Source organism: Cyprinodon tularosa, unplaced genomic scaffold, assembly GCF_016077235.1.
Source record: "Cyprinodon tularosa strain WSP-4 unplaced genomic scaffold, ASM1607723v1 ctg177, whole genome shotgun sequence".
Lineage (NCBI taxonomy): Eukaryota > Metazoa > Chordata > Actinopteri > Cyprinodontiformes > Cyprinodontidae > Cyprinodon > Cyprinodon tularosa.
The window spans coordinates 1,850,984-1,870,019 of NW_024038589.1; the positions used below are offsets into that span (position 1 = coordinate 1,850,984).

Below are 19,036 nucleotides of genomic sequence, written 5' to 3' on the forward strand. Positions count from 1 at the left end.
ACTGCTCTGGATTCAAACTACAAGATATAAAATTGTAATTCTTTATGAAGAATCAACAAGTGGAACACAATCATGGAGTAGAATGAAAATTTATGGCATATTTGAAACTTTTTTAAACAAATAATTAACTGAAAAATTGGGTGAAGAAATGTATTCAACTACCTTGAGTTAATGCGTTGCAGTGTTACCTTTAACTGTGAAAACAAGCCATCTGGGGCATGTTTCTATCAGTTTTGCACATCGACTATAATTTTTGCCCATTCTTCCTGCAAACAGCTGGAACTCAGTGAGGATGGATGGAGAGCGTTTGTGAAAAGCAGATTTCAGTTCGATCCGATTCTTGTTTAAATTCAGGTCTGGACTTGGACTGGGCCATTCTCATTCTAACACCTGGATATGTTAATCTGTGAACTGTTCTATTGTAGATTTTGCTTTGTTTTTTTGGTCATTTTCTTGTTGGAAGATAAATCTCCATCCCAGTCTCTGGTCTTTTGCAGACTCCAGGTTTTCTCCCAGAATGGTCCAGTTTTTTACTCTATATTTTATAAATGGCTCCAGAGATGTGTTGGCAGGGTATTAGAATCCCCTCCCAAAAAAACAAACACACATTAAAAAAAAGAATTTTATTCAAATGAAATTCATGAACGAAAGAGCGGGTCTACAGAGAGAAGCAAGACACAGGAACACTTTTAAATGGCAACCGAGGATTTCTAGAATGTGACGTAAACCTGTAAACTGAAAAAAAAAAACTATGCATGAAGCTACTGGTCAGTAAGCCGGCAGGAAAAAGCAGATTTCTGAGAGCGGGATGTTCTCCAGATCAACCTGAGCAAAGAAGACATCCTCATCTCAGCTGATTCCATCCAGCACAGGGAAAAAAAAAAAAAATAACTTTTACAGTACTCTGATATAAATAGATTTAATTCCATTCTAGTATTCAAGTACCTTAAAGCGTCATCATTTGACGCCTCAGTATCAGTGCTGTGGTTTTACCCTGCAGCCTTGGACATAAAATAAGTAACATCTTCCTCCTGAAGAGGAAAACCGACTGTTCAGATACTTGAAGGGTTGTAAACATTTTAAGGCTTTAGTGATTTTTTTAACCCTCTCTCCTACTATCCTATCACACTTTCATGACGTAACAAAACAAGTAAGAGCACCAGAAAGATCACTTTTTTTGTACAATGATGTTTTAGTGCTACAAGAAAGCTAAATGTCCCACCACATTTCCTGTAATTGACATATATTAGCTAAAATATAAATAGTAATTGAGCTTTAATACATAAAATAACAGGAATTAGGTAGCTCGATCACATCTGGGAGGGAGAATTAAGGCTAAAATTTCAATAAAAAAGAAAAAAAAAATATATATATGGCAGCTACCGGCTCTCACCACAAGAGGGCACTGGTAAATTGGCAACACTGGTTGACGAATTTATGGTGAAATGGTCGTGGAGATTAACAAGGCACATTCGATCTGCTAACAGAAACGTCTTCAGGGTGGTAAAATAAAAACAAACATTTTTCTTTTAAAATAAGGATCATCTCCTTATTTTAACTCTGCTTCTCATCAGGGAGCAGCAGCGTGGCCGATGTCCAGTCTCCTCTGGGCGGAGCCTCTTTTGCGAGCAGCTGGCGCCGTCCTAACTACACTTCCCAGAGTCCCCGGCGTCTGGAAGAAGGCTTTGGAAGAGGAAGATGTGGTTTCCTTAGGAGTATGTGGCGTCTGTGAAGAAAGAGCAGAAAAAAAAGACGATTAACCCTAGAAATGCACTATTCTAACAGTGAAGCACGGCGGTGGCAGCCTCATTATATGGGGTAAGTCAATATAGAAAGAAAGAGAGGCAGTGGGTCCTTACTGAGGGTTCTGGTGTGTAAACGCTGACGTTCTCTCTTGGTCCTGAAGGAGAACGAGGTGTCCCTGCTGACAGGAGGGGCCTGCCCTGGTCGGGGGCGACTGGTGATAGGAGGTGTGTTTCTGATGCCTCTGTTACTCCGCGAGGCGCCGCCCCCACCATAAAGGCAGCTGGTGACATCATAGTGGACATGGTGAAGCTCAGATTGTCGGAGGTTTGCTGCTGCTGCTGTACGCTGCCGGCGATTAGGGGGTAGTGGGAGACTGATGGCAACAGGACGTAGGGCAGGGCCATGGTTGGGACGCCGCCGGGGGGGAGGGACATCCCGGCTGGTGGCTGTCCGGCCGGGATGAGGAAGTTAAAGTTGTTCAAACCTTAAGAGGAAACAAGAGGAAAGTTGTTTATATCTTCTTTGATTTTTTTTTCTGTTCGTTTTCATGCTTAAAGCACAAACCTGCACTGTTGGGGACATAGAGGTAGTGTGACGGCTGGGAGTGGCTCTCTATGGCCCCCTGCTGGACAGCGTGGCATAATGATGCAGCAAAGTCTGCTGCTTCTCTTTCTGACTGAGCTCCAATCTGGAACGGGAACAAAAACCGGGATTTTTAGCCTAAAACTCTGACGTTTTTTTTAGATTTAAAAGCCGACAAAAAGCAGAAGCCTTGATATAAACGTAAATTCACCTTTTCAGACTCCTCTGCACCGGATTTCCTTTTCTTTAGCACCATCGCCTCCTCTTCCCATTCACTTTCCTCCCTTTTCTGTTTCGCCTCTTCCTCTGAAGCCAATCTGGCTGACCTCTGACCTCCAGGTGAATATTCCTGCTGCGCTGGCGCCTTGTAGAGCATGACGACGGACGGCTGGGAGAGGCTGGGCAGGTAGGCCAGGCAGTGCGGGGAGGGGGTGAGGTGGGGCAGGGGGCCGCTGCTGCTCGGAGGGAGATGGGTGTACAGCGGCACGCTGAGACATCTGCTGAAGGGAAACAATACAAGGTTAGGATTTTCTCTTTGATTTGCTGTTTTCAGCTGGTTCAATGAAAAACATTGCAAACTCACTCCATGCTGCTTCCACACACCGGGCCGTCGCTCACGGTCTTTCTTGTGTAATCCAAAGGCTGATTCTGGATGCCTGCTGTGTGCGAAATAGGACGTTTTATCGGCTGGACTGAACTATCAACAGCACTAAAAGCCAACATCAACTCCAGATTCCTACCTGGTAGGTGGTGTCGCGGGCTGCTGGGTGCAGAGCTAACCTGCCGCTGCACGCTAACCGTCGTAGGTGTGACTCTAAAGGAGGAATGACTCGCCATCTTTGCTTTCCTGAAGTCCTCGTTCACCGCGCCGTCAATTCTAACGCCATCTGAAGCACTTCCTGCAAATTTTTTTTAATGAGGCAGAGTTTTTGAGATGCACTTTATTTGATTAAGCTTTAATTGGAAGAATATTTGAATCACAAAATGTAAGAGTTGCTGCAAACATGTTAGTGTTTAGCGCAGTTAGCGTCACTGAAACATGTCGTTTTGTTTGCGTTTCCTTTGAAATGTTGAGCCATGTTAGATCTATATCCATCATGCTCCAGGACAGACAGAGGTTGAAGGTTAAAAAAGGGAGAGAGACTGCTGTATTTTTTATTGAGCCTTCCTGTTAGCTCTGTTTAACCTTGCTCTCTCTCAAAACCTGAAGGAACCGCAGACTTCTTCAAACATCGATTTAAAGCTTTTAAGGAAAGTGTCAGTATAGCAGTAGCAGTTGTAGATCTTTTGACTTATCAAGTTTAAAATAAGCGACTTAAACCTTTTTTTCCCAGCTTTTTTTCTGAGCTGCTCTTCCGTTCTTACCTAAACTTCCAGGGCTGCTGAATTTCACAGGGCCCAGCCACTTGAAGGCCGGCTTCCTGGCTCTCTCTTCTTTCACATGAACCTTCCTGATGAGCTCCAGGCTGGTCAGCACGTTGGCGATGTCATACAGGCGGCGTACCTTTGCTAAACAGACCAATAAATGGGTTAAAAAACCAAAAAATAAAAAGCTGCATAATATAGAAATTGAAAAGAGGGAATATTGTTCAATTATTGTGGCAAGCAACGAACAAATATAACAATGAAAAATAACAGATATGAAACTTTGCAATTGTTTTCCATATTTTTTCAAATGCTTTTTTTTGTTTATCTTTTCTTTTTATTATAATTTCAAGTCTGATTTTTATAAATCTAATTTTTTTCAAATCGTGTTTTAACACTCCCTCTTGACCAATGAAAATGTCGCTAATGTCCAGCAGACCAATAGGAATGAGTCCTCACCCCTCCCTCCAGAGTAAAGCCCACCCACAAGAGAATCTGATCTGCAAAACGCAACTTGAAGAGAACAGGTTTCCTAAAACTTAATCTTAAAAACTGAAATTTTAAACAAAAAATATAATAAAAATAATGCAAAATATGAAAAATAAATCTAAAAGATTTTGAGAAAAGACTCAAATTACCGCAAATTTTCATTTCTGAATTCCATTTTTCTCATGTTTCCTTTAACAAAACCCGTTCTTTTCCAGATAATGGAATAAAATTCCCCCCATAAACCTGGAGCTGCAGCAGCTTCTGTCTGTAAATCTGCTGGCTCTTACTTTTGTATTTGCTGTGGCTCGAGGAGTCCCGGCACTCCTCGATGAGGACCTTCGCTGCCGCGTCCAAAGTTACGGTTTGAGTTTTGGACACCAGGAAAAGCATGACGAACTTCTGGCTCATGATGCGCAGAGATTTATCCTTCCTGTTTCCCCCAGCTGCAAAACGAGCATATTTAAGTAATTAAGTACCAGAACTGCTTGGTTATCAGAAAAAGGTAGAATTTTTATTAATTTTTTTTACCGTTCCCTGAGTCTCCCTCCCCTCCGTCTTCCTCCCGGCTGTGCTCGGTCCTCCTGGCCTCAGCCTGCAGATCCATCTGCAGGTGGTAACCCTGCTCCCGGCCCCTCCGCTGCAGCTCCTGCAGCGTGGCATCCAGCCGCTGGCGGCCGTACCAGGTGTAGCTATTCTTGGCGTTCCGGCCAACGATGCTCAGAGACTCCAGCACGTTGACGATGTCGTAGATACGCCGACGCTCCACTCCTGACAGGCAAAACAAATAAATTAAACTGAGTCTGGTTTAAAAAGCTAAAGCTGCTCTTCTGATACTTTTTTTTTGTGTTTACCCAGATTAGTTGCGACCTCGTCCAGTGAGATCCAAATGGTGCTGTGAGCTGGTGGGTAATCAGGGTAAAGGGCCAGGAACTTCTGGCAAAGTAAACCCAGGCTCTTCTCCTTCCTGCTCGGCTTCTTATCCGTATCTTCCTCTTCAAAAGCCGCGTCACACTAAACAGGGGAAAGCAAGTTTAAGAAGATTGTCACAACAACTTATATAACACGTTTATAAAGCCTTGAAGCGGGAAGTTTTACCTGAGCAGAGTCCTCTGTTTCTACATCCTCCTGCGGAGCTTGTGAGCCCTCCGCCTTGTCTTTGTCGTTCTCTATAGGTCTGAACAGCACTTTCTTCATCTCCCTGTCTCTGATGTCTGGGCTGGCCGCGCTGATGAGCACCTTCAGGTTGGCTGTGGGCGACCACGGCTCGGCCAGGAGCGCTGACTTGATGGGAGTGACGTGGGCAAAATCGGAGGCGGAGCTCCTCCTGTTCACAAGGAAAACTGGAACGCTGGAGTCTGTTGGTTTCCTCCTTTCCAGGCAGACATTTTCCTGTGATAGACAAAGAAAAATGCTGATTCAGACTATAAAGTAGTTAAAATGGAAATAAAATGTCTAATCAAACACATTTTTGGATGCAAGATTGTCAATTTATGCTATAAAAAAAATCCTATGCAACTCCACCTTTTGTTCGCTGTGAGCTCCGTCTTCTTCCGGCTCCTTTGAGAAACTTTTCTCCAGACTTGTGAGGTCTTTCAATGCCAGGCATTCCACCTCCATTAGGGAAACCTGCAAAAAAGTAACGTTTAATCACCAAAATCTCAGCAGATGAACTAAAACTCAATTTAAATATAGCTTATTACATACACAACATGCTATAGTATGTTTGTTGGTTTTTCTTTCTATACTTTTGTAATAAAAACTTACTGGACATAAGAATTTATCTAAAGCATACCTCGTACAATCAACTAAATATAACAAATAAAAAAGCAGATTTGATACGATTTGGATCTTTACTTTTCACAATGAAAGCATCAATGAACGTCAAACCTTAAAAAGGTATGTTGCAACATGCTGCAACTCTAACCTCATTTCATATGCATGTTAGTTGCATTGGATAGTAGCAGATTTAATATGCAATAAATCCCAAATTTGCCTGTCAGTCCCACATCTTGCACATCCAACTGTTTTCTCTTTTGTAAACTAGAATCCATTCATTTCAGCTGAGAAAAATAAATAAAATCTAAGCAAAGAGAGCATTGTCGTGTGATGTCATCAACACAACTGCACTGAAACCAGAAGTACGACTTTTTAAAACTTTGTATTTTACAAACTTACACAAACTACAAGCCGAATTTATTTTATAGTATTTCCTAATCAGGGCACAGTGGTTTGGTGAAAAAAGAAACAAACGCGGAAGAGTATCTTTTAAAGTTTTAGACCATTCAGAGGAATTTGGCGCAAACATCTGGTAACTAGCAGGCTAACCACGAGCTAATTCGCTCCTTTACTAACATATTTTACATTTAACCTTCTGGGTTATAACCTGTGCTGCAAGATGGAAAAGGTATGCTTTATAACCCTGTAATAAATCAAAGTTTTATCCAAGTTGAAACGTATATTTTATCTATAACCTTAACAGGCTGAAAGGTCAGTTCGATTTGCCTAAAGCTGCATCAGCTCTTAATTAACCATAAAATGCATTATATTATGACACATCGATCATTTAACATTTATTATATTCTTAATCCGCTACTTGTCTGAGGGGACAGGTCAGTGGAACAGCATAGCGTTACACAGATCTTAAAAAACAATTGGAAGAAAAGCAAAATTATTCACCTTCTATGAGTGACCGTTGAAATGAATGAAATATTCCGATGTGGTTCACGGTCCTGTCATCGGTTTAGCGTCTCCAGCCGAACATAGCCGCTTCTTTTCCCTCTATAAAAATAGCGGGCAACTCTGGACCGCTAAAGTACGTCCTATGCGTGTCATCCAGCGGGCGGACACCATGTACTGTCCTGGGGAAACTTCAGTTCACCAACACCCGCTAAAGCTTGCTTTCTGGCGCTCTGAGGCAGCTGGATCATTCCAGCCAATTGGAACGCGAGTTGGAGACGTTCGTCACGGAGCTCCAGCCAATCAACAGCGTAGCGTCTTCAGTTTCCTTGGGAATGAGAGAGCGGAAAGCCACGCCTCCGCTCGAAGTGGCGGGGCAGCCGGCGCGCTGATTTCAAGATAGGTATCAGAAATACTGAGGTCTCACTCCGAACATTTTTTTTCGCAAGACTGGATTAATAACAAGGCTATTCGATGCCTTTATTATTATATATTTTAGTACATTAATATTGTGATTGTAGAGATTATAAATTTCAAATTAGGCTACTAACTAGGTTGCAGACCCCTGTAATAGATATACTTACCACTGTAATTATATCTCCAAGAAGGTAAAGTTAAAAGTGAAACATTGAATTATAAGTTTAAGTAAAAATAATAATAATAATACATTTTATTTCAAAGACGCCTTTCTGGACACTCAAGGTCTTTGGCACTCAAGGTCCTTTATCTCAAGATAAAGAATGAAACTATAAAGGTAGAGAATTGAATTGCTCCCAGAAACTAATCTATTATGGTTTCTGTTGCAGCACATGGAACTAATTCAGTTATGATAGATAGATAGATAGATAGATAGATAGATAGATAGATAGATAGATAGATAGATAGATAGATAGATAGATAGATAGATAGATAGATAGATAGTGCAACTAATTTTTTTATGTGGTTATTATCTTTATTAATCTAAGCCATGGAAGGTGGATTTATCTGACACACACACAAAAAAAATATGTACCGGACTTTGTTTTACAAGTTTGAAGACATAACATAGCTGTATTTTTAAAACACACACAAAAAAAGAGGACAGCGTTAAAAAAAAGGGTCAGTCATCGTCTCAAACCAACGATCTTTGACCACCGGTGAAAAGTTTCAGGGTGCACCGCTGCTTCTTTCCAACTCCCACAGAGACCTTTAGTGTACAAAACCCACCGATAACAGCTTTCACTTATCAAGGCCTTTGTCTCTGATTAGATCTGAATCTCAAAGGCAGATGGGAGTCACTGGAGCCAGGTGGGGGGTTTGGGGGTGGGTGGGGGTTACTACAGTGGCGCTACCAGTACCTGGACTGTAGCGCGAAAAGTTGCAGAGAGAGAGAGAGATCACGGTTTCTAGCAAACACAGATCCCGCCCTAAATGCAAACTCGTTGTCTGAAGGCGAACCCCTGAGGCTTGTATAATAAAACTCAATACACATTATTTGCCGCCAAACGCCATGCAAATTGGAGCCAATGCAAAACAAAACAAGGGGAAACATGGTTTTCAGAAAGTTTTATCAGACATTAAGATTTGTCATTTATGAGTTAATACCTTTCTGATACCAGCATAGACATTTTATACTTATTGCATCAGAGGAAATAACTCTGCAGACCTTGTAATATCACAGTTATATCTCACAAGTAATACTTTACCACCAAAAGTAATAAAGAAGTTTAAACACAAACATATGAACATATTTAATTGTTTTATATCTGACAGTATAGCATCACAGATGTTCAGTCGACGATTCTCCAAAGTGGAGCTGCTTGTGTTCCCATTTTATTCTCTAAATCATTACTGATGAACATAAGCTGCTGATGGGGGCAAGTTCAGACTTGTTTACAAATGGTGGCTGGTGGCAAATTGAGCCCAAATGTTTTCTTACCCCATACAGATCTAGACATGTAGCTGATGTATTTAACCAATATGTCTGTTTCTGAAAGAAAGTGAGACAGTGATATTGCTAAAGATGAGAGTTCTGAAATATGTATGTTGTTATATCCTTTTATGTATTTTGTAATTCCTGAGCAGCTTTATGAACCATTATCTTCAAATCATCAAAGCTCCAAGTGTCTGAAATTGGAAGACCTCTCACCCATCCCCCTAAACGTTGGTTCTCTTCACACATTATTATTAAGTCATGGTTTCCCTTGAACAACTCCAAACCTTGAAAACCCCCCAAAAATCTATTTTAAATTCCCCTGTTTTATGAGTAATTTTGGACTTTAAAAAACAAACAAGTAATTTGTGCTACTTTAATGTTAACAAGACATGTAACACCCTTACTGTGAGATAGCAGCTGCATAAGACGTATTGCTCACTGTTAGAGATTCCTTTTGTTTTGCATCTTTGCCACTCTTATACAAAGATAAGGCGAGTGAGTTAAAAAGTTACAGCATGTTAAAAGATGAAATACCTTCAAAATGTCATGTATTGCTGCAACCGCCCAGCTGTTGAGATAACATAAGTTCTTTACATCCCAATCAAACCTTTTCTGGCGGGCATAATCTTTTTTATTCTGAAAGATTTTAAGTTTGTTTAAAATAAATAACTTTTTTAATCATAAGATAAGATCTCAGTCAGATACACATAATGTTTAGTGATTAGTTTGACCTTCTTAAATCTTCTATCTGCATTGTTTTTCTTTTAATTCAAAGCTCTGTAAACATGAATGCTTATCGGATGTTTAGGGTATCGTTTCATATCTTCTTCTCTGGACTTTTTCGTTCTGTTCAAGTTTTTATTTTTGATTTTCAGTTTTGCTTTGATTTTGGTTACCCTGTGTTGCAGTTAATTTTTAAAATAATTTTTCAGACTTTACTTGTCCTTGGTGTTTAGTTTAGTTATCTATTTTCAACCTTCCTGTTATTAATTTAATCTGTGCAGCAGTGCTTCATATTTATGGTTTTCCATTATCTTTAGAGTATGTTTCTCCATTGTAGATTACCGTAGTTATATACATTTCTCCAGTCCTCTCCCCAACCTACTTTTCCCTTTTGGTCATTCTGTGTTTCTTAATCATTCATTTCTTTTTCCTTTTTTTAAATCATATTAGTTCTTCTCACCCCTTGTTACTCTTTGGCTACGTTCACACTCCAGGCCTTAATGCTCAATTCCGATTTTTTTGTGTGCAAAATCTGAATTTTTTGCGTTGCCGTTCATATATCCAAATGTATGCGACTTGAATGTGATCTCCTGTGTGAACTGCAGTCATACAACACAAGTGTCCCGAATGCGCAGTAGAAGATGCAATGACATCACAAGCCAGCGTGCTCTGTGTTTATGGAAGTAAACATGGATGGTAGTGCTGGAGAACATCTAGCGATCTTTGCCAACCTTAAAAACTCAATCTTTTCAAGATGGTTAAATGTTCTCTGCATTATTGTCCACCATTGTTGTTGTTTTTTCTTGCCACTTCTGCGTAGCAAGACGCACAATGGTGACCTTTGTTGGGTAATAACGACATTCAGGTCTGATGAATGCGACCTGGCTGTTCAGACACAGGTCGCATTTGAAAAGATCTGATTCGTATCGGATTTTGGACCACATAGCCAAGTGGCCTGGGTTGGATTGGAAAAAATTGGATCTGTGTTGTTCAGACTGTTATGAAAAGATCAGATCCAGGTTGCTTTTGGGCTTGCAAAAAGGTTCCTAGGTCCACAATGAATGGGAAAAAACTGGACATCAGGGAATGCACATGGTAATTTGTTTTTGCATATTTGCAATAGTGCGTGTCATGAGGTCAATCCAACCCATAAACAAGTCATATTTTGAATGTGGTACCCACCCAGGAGCAGAAGAACCGGCAAACATATCCCCCAGTTTAAAGGGGTAAACAAGCCTCTTCATTACATTGACATACATTGAGGAGGCGATTAAAGATAAAACATAACAGGTGTTGGTAAGAAATGTTAATTCATAGACAGAATTTCAGCAGTGATGCCCCAGTGGAATGTGATCTCTGGGATGCCTTGTTTTTCTTTACTTCAGTCTTTATTGTCCAAAATCCTGCAACTTTAAGATGTTTTTCTGCAGCAGGATCAACTAAGTGGGTTATTATCAGATCTGTGTGGAGCTCTGTGACATAATGAGAAGGTGATTAAGATGCAATCGACCAGAGATGCCTCTCTTGCTGGGAGGAGCTGAACAGGGTAAGTAGTGTAGAGAGGACAACATAGGAGAAGAGATATCCTTGATCATTCCTCTCCATATCACGATTGTCTTCGGAGGCTTGAAGTTGAAGATCAAGACCTCTGATTATCAAAAAGGACCAGTGGAGGATATTTTTCTGTCAGAGCTGTGGGAGATTGGGGCATCAATGGGGCTACTGGTCCATGTCAACCATGCGGTCATTAAATTAGTCTTGATTTCCTTTGTCATAGTTTGGTTTTAGCAGCCACCAAGCAGGATAATTGCAAATGAGCAGTAAACAGAGGTAAGACCAAATCATTGCCTTGCATGCCAGAAGTATCCATTTTATTTATATAGCACATTTAAAAACAGCAGTATTTGCTAAAGTGTTTTATAAGAAGGTAAAATACATTTAAATAAACGCAGAGGAAACCTACAGAAACAATTAGTACAATAAAATAGAAGAAAAACAAGCCAAAATATGAAACACGTAACTTAACACATCCCAGAAAACTTAATTTAAAGTTACAATTATAGATATTATAGATTTTTATAAAGTGAAATAATTGATAATAACCATGTAACTATACTATTACAAAATTTGTAGATAGCAGAAATCTGATTTAACTGCCAGTCATCTTTTAGGGATTAGATCTGAATCAAAACCTGCAGCACTTTAAGTTTGTCTTAAGATAAACACATAAAAATGACTTTTAAAAAAAAGATGTTTTTAATATGATTGTTATTATGATTCCCTTTAAGTCCATAGGTTTTAGCCCATTTTTTCTTTACGCTACTTTACCCTACTGTGAAGCTATAAATCCACAACCTTTTAAAAACCCTTTTAGCCTTTGCTTAAAAAAACCACCAGTTCTCCACACAATGTGCTTAACCTGAATCTATAACTTATCAATACCGTGCAGCACAAATTACACAATCTAAAGGTGCTGTTCATAAGAGGAAAATATAAAAAAAAAATAGCTAATTTATTTTAGTAATTCCAGTCAAAGTTGCTGAACTCTTAAAGCCCAAAATCAATTATTACAGAAAAATAGAATATTGTAAAAAGATCTAATATTGTTGACTCCTGGTGCCACACTCTAATAAAGTAATCAAAGCAGAATATCTGCAAATGCCTTTAAGTAGTCTCTTAGTTTAATTCTGTAGGCTAAATAATCATTGGGAAGACTGCTGACTTGACACTTATCCAAAAGACCACCACTGACACCTTGCACAAGGAGAGCTAGGCAGAAAGAGAGGAGAGTCTGGGGTCAATAAAGCCATCTACCAGGAAGTTTTAGACACTTCATGCTTCCTGCACCTGGACAACTTTATGGAGATGCTCATTTAATTTTTTAACAGGCCATGGAACCTGCACACAGGGCCTAAGCTGCCAATGCTTGGTGTGAGGACCATGGTATCCCTGTTCTTAATTAACCAGCAAACCTTAACCCTTATAAACAATCTATGGCTTAAAGACTGGTTATTCTCCCGCAGCAGAGTATTGTAGTGAGCTTGTTGCAGATATTTTTTATTTATGCCCAATATTGGAGCATGGTCTGTGCTATGTTATTCCATGCCACAACGCAAGAGGGACAATAACAAACTAGCTGTGGGTCTAGATACGGCCAAGGCGGTGAGGAAGTGGGGGCAAGTTTGTGCGACAAGGGAGGGACATGAGGGCGAAAAAGAGCGGGGATCCAGGTGGAAAAGGTCCCAGCGTTCTCGCGCACCTCGCTCTTCTAACTGGTCCATCTTCCCCAGTCGTTTTCCATAATGGCGTTAAAAACAAACCAAACAAGCCGGTAAGGTACAGAACAGGAAATACACATAGTGTAGACCAGATGTAGATTTGACCAATCAGAGGCCTCCTGTCTGCAGCACTGTCTGGGGTCACCTACAAATTTAGAGAGGTGCACCAGAGTGTCTGTCACAGGGGCGGGAGGACATTTACATTCACTGCGACACACACGCAGACGTCCAGGTTTCTGAGTTTAAATCAGCCTTTATTGTGAAGAGGAAGATGCAATAAGCCAGACCTAACAATGCAGAAGAGCTGAAGGCCCTTTTAGAGCAACCTGTGCCCTTACTGCAAGACTCTATGCTACTCTGCACTACTGCAGTAATCCATGCAAAAGGATCAAGAACATCTAAGTACAGAGTGCTGTACATGCTCATAGTTTTCAGGTTAATTCTTTATCATCTTTATTTTTGTATTGGTCTTAAATATTATTCAAATTTTCAGAGAAACTGATTTTTTGGGGGGTTTTCATTAGTTAGTCAGTTATTATCCATCTATGTCCTCCCCCTCTTTCTTTCAGGGTTGTGGTGGAACGGGTGCCTATCTTTGGCAGTCTATGGGCGAGAGGCGGGGTACACCCTGGGCAGGTCGGCAGTATTTCGCAGGGCAACACAGAGACACACAGATACATAAAACAAAAAGCAAAAAAATATATTGGTCTGTGTGTCATAAATCAATATAATATAGAAGTTTCACTTTTGGAATGCAATTACTGAAATTTATAAATTTTTACATGATATTTTAATTTTATGAAACAGCACCTTTGAGCACCTATGATTGCATAACTGTCCCTCTGAAGGCACAAATACACTTATAGCGATTCACTTAAGCACACTATTGTTTGAAGATGGACAGAAAGTTGAGATTTTGTATTTGACATTAAGCTGTAGCTAAGTGATCAATCACAAATTGTTACCCGACTACCCATGTCAAAAGTTTTCTATTCCTTTTATGCTTTTTTAAAATTCTTTGGTTGAGGAAAGCATATGTGGGACAGAACAACATCAATCATATTCTTAATCACAGGTGATGGTGGATGGAGGTCATGTGGAAGGTAGTGGGCCTGTGTCATCTCCCAGGCATCCAGCAGTCGGACATTCACTTCTCTGAATATTGCCCTGAGAATCTTATCACGTTGCATCGCGAAGTAATCGTTGGTAGTCAGTGAATCATGGAGTGACTGCCTTTTTGGATTACCAGTCCTGATAATAACCAGCGTATCTGGAGCTCTGGTCAGCAGCCGCAACACTGCCCTCCTTATGCTAAGCAGCCGTCGGATGTAGACTTCAACAGGGTAAACGCCGAAGTGAGCCCAGACGCCAATAACCACAACAGTGTTGGTGCCTCCAACCACAGTGTCCAGTTCATTGGCAACTAAATGAAACTGACTGACGGGCAATATTAGAGCACGAAGGGGAGGACCATGGGAGCGGCATGTCACTAAGATGTTGTTTTTATAATCCAAGGCCATCAAAGGTCCTGTTTGTGGGGGGGTTTTTAGGTCAAACTTCTTAAGATCTGAAAATACAGCAGAAAACAACACAGTGATCAGAAAAGAGATTGACTAAATGCAAATCTTTGACATATTCCTCTTCTTGGCTTCTACCTGGTACTTTAGCAATTAAATATTCAAACCACTGCCTGATGGTGGAGTCTCCATACATGTGGACCACCTTCCCTTTTAAACACTGGCTCATTGCACTGGCATTGTTAAAGCGATGAACTGTGGTGCCATCTAGTGCCTGCCATTCACCATTGTAGTAATAACCAGCAGGTTTGGCCATCATACCTTCCCCTACAGTATCAAAGGTGAAATTAAAACAAGAAGAAAAGTATATTCTCAAGGCCCTGTCACACCTTGACGATTTAGAGGCGTAGGCCTTACGTACGATAAATGTGGCAAAAAGCCTGGCCTACAGTATAATGGCGTATTGGCAGTGTTTTGGTATAAAAGGGGTTTACAGGAGGAAACTATCAGTTCTCCTCCAGACTTCATCCCCATCATAGGGTGAGCAAGAAGGTGAGTTTGATGGATCATTCCTGCACTAACGGCCACAACCAACAATCTTCCTAGTAGACATAACCCTGAATCTGCTGCAACAGCAACCCTTCTTTCTTTCTTTATCTTTTTTCTTTTTATTTATTCTTTCTTTGGGCAGACGGTAAACAGCAGCTGGGTTAATACTGCGATTAAATAATTTTTTTTATGCAGACCGGGCCCTCCTTGCGCATTGCTGCCCTCCTCAGGATACTGGCTTGTGACATTTATTGGGCATTATGCTGCTGTGTGTTATGCATAAGTTAGGCTGTCGTTGGATACAAGTTCTGGAATTGTTAGGAATACGCTATGTATATGCCCAGAATGTAAAAAATACAACAAAAGTACAGCGTAGGAGATTCTGGGACGTCAGGCCTATGCGGTCTAAATTGGCAAGGTGTGACAGGGCCCTTAGAAAAGAAGAGATTTTAAGCTAAATTTTGGAAACACTGTTATGAAAATTAATTTTTCACACAATTATATCAATAGCAACTTTACCTGATGTGTTAACATGGTCTGTTTCATTGAGATCTGAAAGAAATAAAAAATAAATTTTGTGGTTGTTCATGATGGAAGAGGTTCATTGAAAAAACAGCTGCACTACAGAAATTACCTGTCATACCAGATTGGTATTAATCAATCACTTGAGTAGAAAGTTCTTGTCACTAGATGCATACAGTAGAATGTGTTTTGCAAACACTAATTCACAGTAAATTTCACTGAGTTTATTGCACTTAAAATGAAATCTAATCAGTTATGCAAACTCTGAAATGCTATTAGACGTGAAGTTAAGCATCAAAACGTTATTTCTTATATTACATTGTTAGCAATATAGTAATCTTTACCTTTTAGCTTTGGTAGAATGTTGATTTCGGAAGGTCCTGATGACTTAATAAAGACCTTCATGTTCACACCACTACAAAAAAGCACAGATACTTAATAAAATTCTGTCTGCTGGAAATGGAAATATATTCTAAGGTGCATTAACATCACTTTCTTTACTTTCATTTGGTTCATTTTAGCCATACTGGATTAATTATCGGACAGGGGGGAAGTTCAGTATACTCTTGTAATTTATTCAGTGTGTTTTTTGACCTCTCACTCTGGTACAAATGAGAAATAATAGATAATAATGCCCTCATCACAATAAAATGTTAAAATTTAGTTTTGCTTAATTATGAACTAACTGATTCCCACTTCATGCTGCATTTTCTGCAGCTCCCAGCCGCCAGAATTAGCTCCAGCTGCTGCCACCAATTACCTCCAAGTCATTCCACTTGGTTCCCTGACTTTATTTACCTGCCTCAGTCTCCACTCGCTGCCAGGACGTCTCTTCTAGTATCTCTGCCTGCATGAGTTTTATCCCCGTAAATTGTTGCTCTAGCTGTTCTTGTCGTTCTGCCCCTCTGTGAATGCTGATGCTTTTGGCCACAACTGAACCACTGTGCACCTTTAAGCCACGTTTCAACTGCTGTGCGGCTTCAAGACACGTATGAACCCATTTGCGGTTTCAAGTAAAGTCTGAGCCTCTGTGCATCTTTAATCCACATCTAAACTGCTGTGCGACTTCAAGCTACTTCTGAAAAAATTACAAACTATCTATGAAGCCATGTGCAGTTTCAAGCCATTTCAGAACCTGTGTGCGGCTTCAAGTCATGTCTGAGCCTCTGTGCAGCTTCCAGCCACATCTGAGCCTCTGTGCGGCTTTGAGTCACGTCTAAGTCGCTGTGCGGCTTTGAGTCTTATCTGAGCCTCTTTGTGGCTTTGAGTCACGTCTGAGCCACTGTGCAGCTTCCAGCCACATCTGAGCCTCTGTGCGGCTTTGAGTCACATCTAAGTCGCTGTGCGGCTTTGAGTCTTATCTGAGCCTCTGTGTGGCTTTGAGTCACGTCTGAGCCACTGTGCAGCTTCCAGCCACATCTGAGCCTCTGTGCGGCTTTGAGTCACGTCTGAACCTCTGTGTGGCTTTGAGTCACGTCTGAGCCGCTATCCAGCTTCCAGCTACATCTGAGCCTCTGTGCAGCTTTGAGTTACGTCTAAGTCGCTGTGCGGCTTCGAGGCGGGGTCGGAGCCTCTATGCAGCTTTTAGTCACGTCTAAGTCACTGTGCGGCTTCGAGTCTTATCTGAGTTTCTGTGCGGCTTTGAGTCACATCTGAGGCTCTGTGCGGCTTTGAGTCACGTCTCAGCTGCTGTGCAGCTTCCAGCCACATCTGAGCCTCTGTGCGGCTTTGAGTCACGTCTGAGCCTCTGTGCGGCTTTGAGTCACGTCTGAGCCTCTGTGCGGCTTTGAGTCTTATCTGAGCCTCTGTGTGGCTTTGAGTCACGTCTGAGCCACTGTGCAGCTTTGAGTCACGTCTAAGTCACTGTGCGGCTTGGAGGCGGGGTCTGAGCCTCTATGCAGCTTTTAGGCACGTCTAAGTCACTGTGCGGCTTCGAGTCTTATCTGAGTTTCTGTGCGGCTTTGAGTCACATCTGAGCCTCTGTGCGGCTTTGAGTCACGTCTGAGCCTCTGTGCGGCTTTGAGTCACGTCTAAGTCACTGTGCGGCTTCGAGGCGGGGTCTGAGCCTCTATGCAGCTTTTAGTCACGTCTAAGTCACTGTGCGGCTTCGAGTCTTATCTGAGTTTCTGTGCGGCTTTGAGTCACATCTGAGGCTCTGTGCGGCTTTGAGTCACGTCTGACCCTCTGTGCGGCTTTGAGTCACGTCTAAGTCGCTGTGCAGCTTCGAGTCACGTCTGAGTCTCTGTGCAGCTTTGAGTTACGTCTAAGTCGCTGTGCGGCTTCGAGTCTTATCTGAGCCTCTGTGCGGCTTTGAGTCACATCTGAACCTCTGTGTGGCTTTGAGTCACATCTGAGCCTCTGTGCCGCTTCGAGTCTTATCTGAGCCTCTGTCCGGCTTTGAGTCACATCTGAGCCTCTGTGCGGCTTCGAGTCACATCTGAGCCTGTGTGCGGCTTTGAGTTATGTCTTTGCGGGTTCGAGTCACATTCTAGCTTCTGTGAGGTTTTGAGTCACGTTAGAGCTGCTGTGCAGCTTCAAGTCACGTCTAAGTCGCTGTGTGGCTTCGAGTCACATCTGAGGCTCTGTGCTGCTTTGAGTCACAACTGAGCCTGTGTGCGGCTTTGAGTTATGTCTTTGCGGGTTCGAGTCACATTCTAGCTTCTGTGAGGTTTTGAGTCACGTTAGAGCTGCTGTGCAGCTTCAAGTCACGTCTAAGTCGCTGTGCGGCTTCGAGTCACGTCTGAGCCTCTGTGCGGCTTTGAGTCACATCTAAGTCGCCCTGCGGCTTCGAGTCACGTCTGAGCCTCTGTGCGGCTTTGAATCATGTCTAAGTCGCTGTGCAGCTTTGAGTCTTATCTGAGCCTCTGTGTGGCTTTGAGTCACGTCTGAGCCACTGTGCAGCTTCCAGCCACATCTGGGCCTCTGTGCAGCTTTGAGTCACGTCTGAACCTCTGTTTGGCTTTGAGTCACATCTGAGCCGCTATGCAGCTTCCAGCTACATCTGAGCCTCTGTGCAGCTTTGAGTTACGTCTAAGTCCATGTGCGGCTTCGAGGCGGGGTCTGAGCCTCTGTGCAGCTTTGAGTCACGTCTAAGTCGCTGTGCGGCTTCGAGTCTTATCTGAGCCTCTGTGCGGCTTTGAGTAACATCTGAGCCTCTGTGTGGCTTTGAGTCACATCTGAGCCTCTGTGCGGCTTCGAGTCCTATCTGAGCCTCTGTCCGGCTTTGAGTCACATCTGAGCCTCTGTGCGGCTTCGAGTCACATCTGAGCCTCTGTCCGGCTTTGAGTCACATCTGAGCCTCTGTGCGGCTTCGAGTCACATCTGAGCCTCTGTGTGGCTTTCAGTCACATCTGAGCCTCTGTGCGGCTTCGAGTTTTATCTGAGCCTCTGTCCGGCTTTGAGTCACATCTGAGCCTCTGTGCGGCTTTGAGTCACATCTGAGCCTCTGTGCGGCTTTGAGTCACATCTGAGGCTCTGTGCTGCTTTGAGTCACATCTGAGCCTGTGTGCGGCTTTGAGTTATGTCGCAGCCTCTTTGCGGGTTCGAGTCACATTCTAGCTTCTGTGAGGTTTTTAGTCACGTTAGAGCTGCTGTGCAGCTTCGAGTCACGTCTAAGTCGCTGTGCGGCTTCGAGTCACGTCTGAGCCTCTGTGCGGCTTTGAGTCACGTCTAAG

The 19,036-nt window shown here is 42.1% G+C and overlaps 2 protein-coding genes across 4 annotated transcripts in view; both read right to left on the reverse strand.

Annotated features, from left to right (window-relative positions):
• Positions 1–608: 608 nt before the first annotated feature.
• e2f7 (E2F transcription factor 7) lies at positions 609–7,079 on the reverse strand. 3 transcript variants are annotated; one of them, XM_038281855.1, is made up of 13 exons: positions 6,859–7,079; positions 5,704–5,808; positions 5,278–5,571; positions 5,034–5,193; positions 4,711–4,950; positions 4,470–4,625; positions 3,694–3,837; positions 3,069–3,227; positions 2,912–2,984; positions 2,540–2,828; positions 2,311–2,434; positions 1,860–2,230; positions 609–1,726 (listed from the first exon to the last, which is right to left on the reverse strand). In XM_038281855.1, exons 2-13 carry the CDS (start codon positions 5,797–5,799, stop codon positions 1,571–1,573), a joined length of 2,262 nt encoding a protein of 753 aa, XP_038137783.1. In that variant the 5' UTR covers positions 5,800–5,808; positions 6,859–7,079; the 3' UTR covers positions 609–1,570. The 3 variants fall into 3 exon arrangements, with proteins under 3 accessions (XP_038137783.1, XP_038137780.1, XP_038137782.1); XM_038281852.1 differs by having other exon boundaries at positions 2,912–2,987; XM_038281854.1 differs by having other exon boundaries at positions 2,912–2,987; positions 5,704–5,802; positions 6,855–7,079.
• Positions 7,080–13,772: 6,693 nt separating this feature from the next.
• LOC119781442 (NXPE family member 3-like) overlaps positions 13,773–19,036 on the reverse strand; it is a 45,334-nt gene continuing 40,070 nt past the window's right edge. The window contains exons 4-7 of the mRNA XM_038281917.1: positions 15,707–15,777; positions 15,360–15,392; positions 14,430–14,618; positions 13,773–14,341 (exon numbers count right to left, since the gene is read on the reverse strand). Of these exons, the coding sequence (XP_038137845.1) occupies positions 13,773–14,341; positions 14,430–14,618; positions 15,360–15,392; positions 15,707–15,777 (862 nt within the window). The remainder of the gene's footprint in view (positions 14,342–14,429; positions 14,619–15,359; positions 15,393–15,706; positions 15,778–19,036) is intronic.

Coding starts and splice junctions, on each gene's coding strand:
- e2f7 (XM_038281852.1), bottom strand. CDS start 5,799: ATGGAGGTGGAATGCCTGGCATTGAAAGACCTCACAAGTCTGGAGAAA. Junction 3,838..4,469: donor GAGCCACAGCAAATACAAAA/GTAAGAGCCAGC, acceptor TGGTCTGTTTAG/CAAAGGTACGCCGCCTGTAT. Junction 3,228..3,693: donor CAGCAGCCCTGGAAGTTTAG/GTAAGAACGGAA, acceptor AAAAATTTGCAG/GAAGTGCTTCAGATGGCGTT.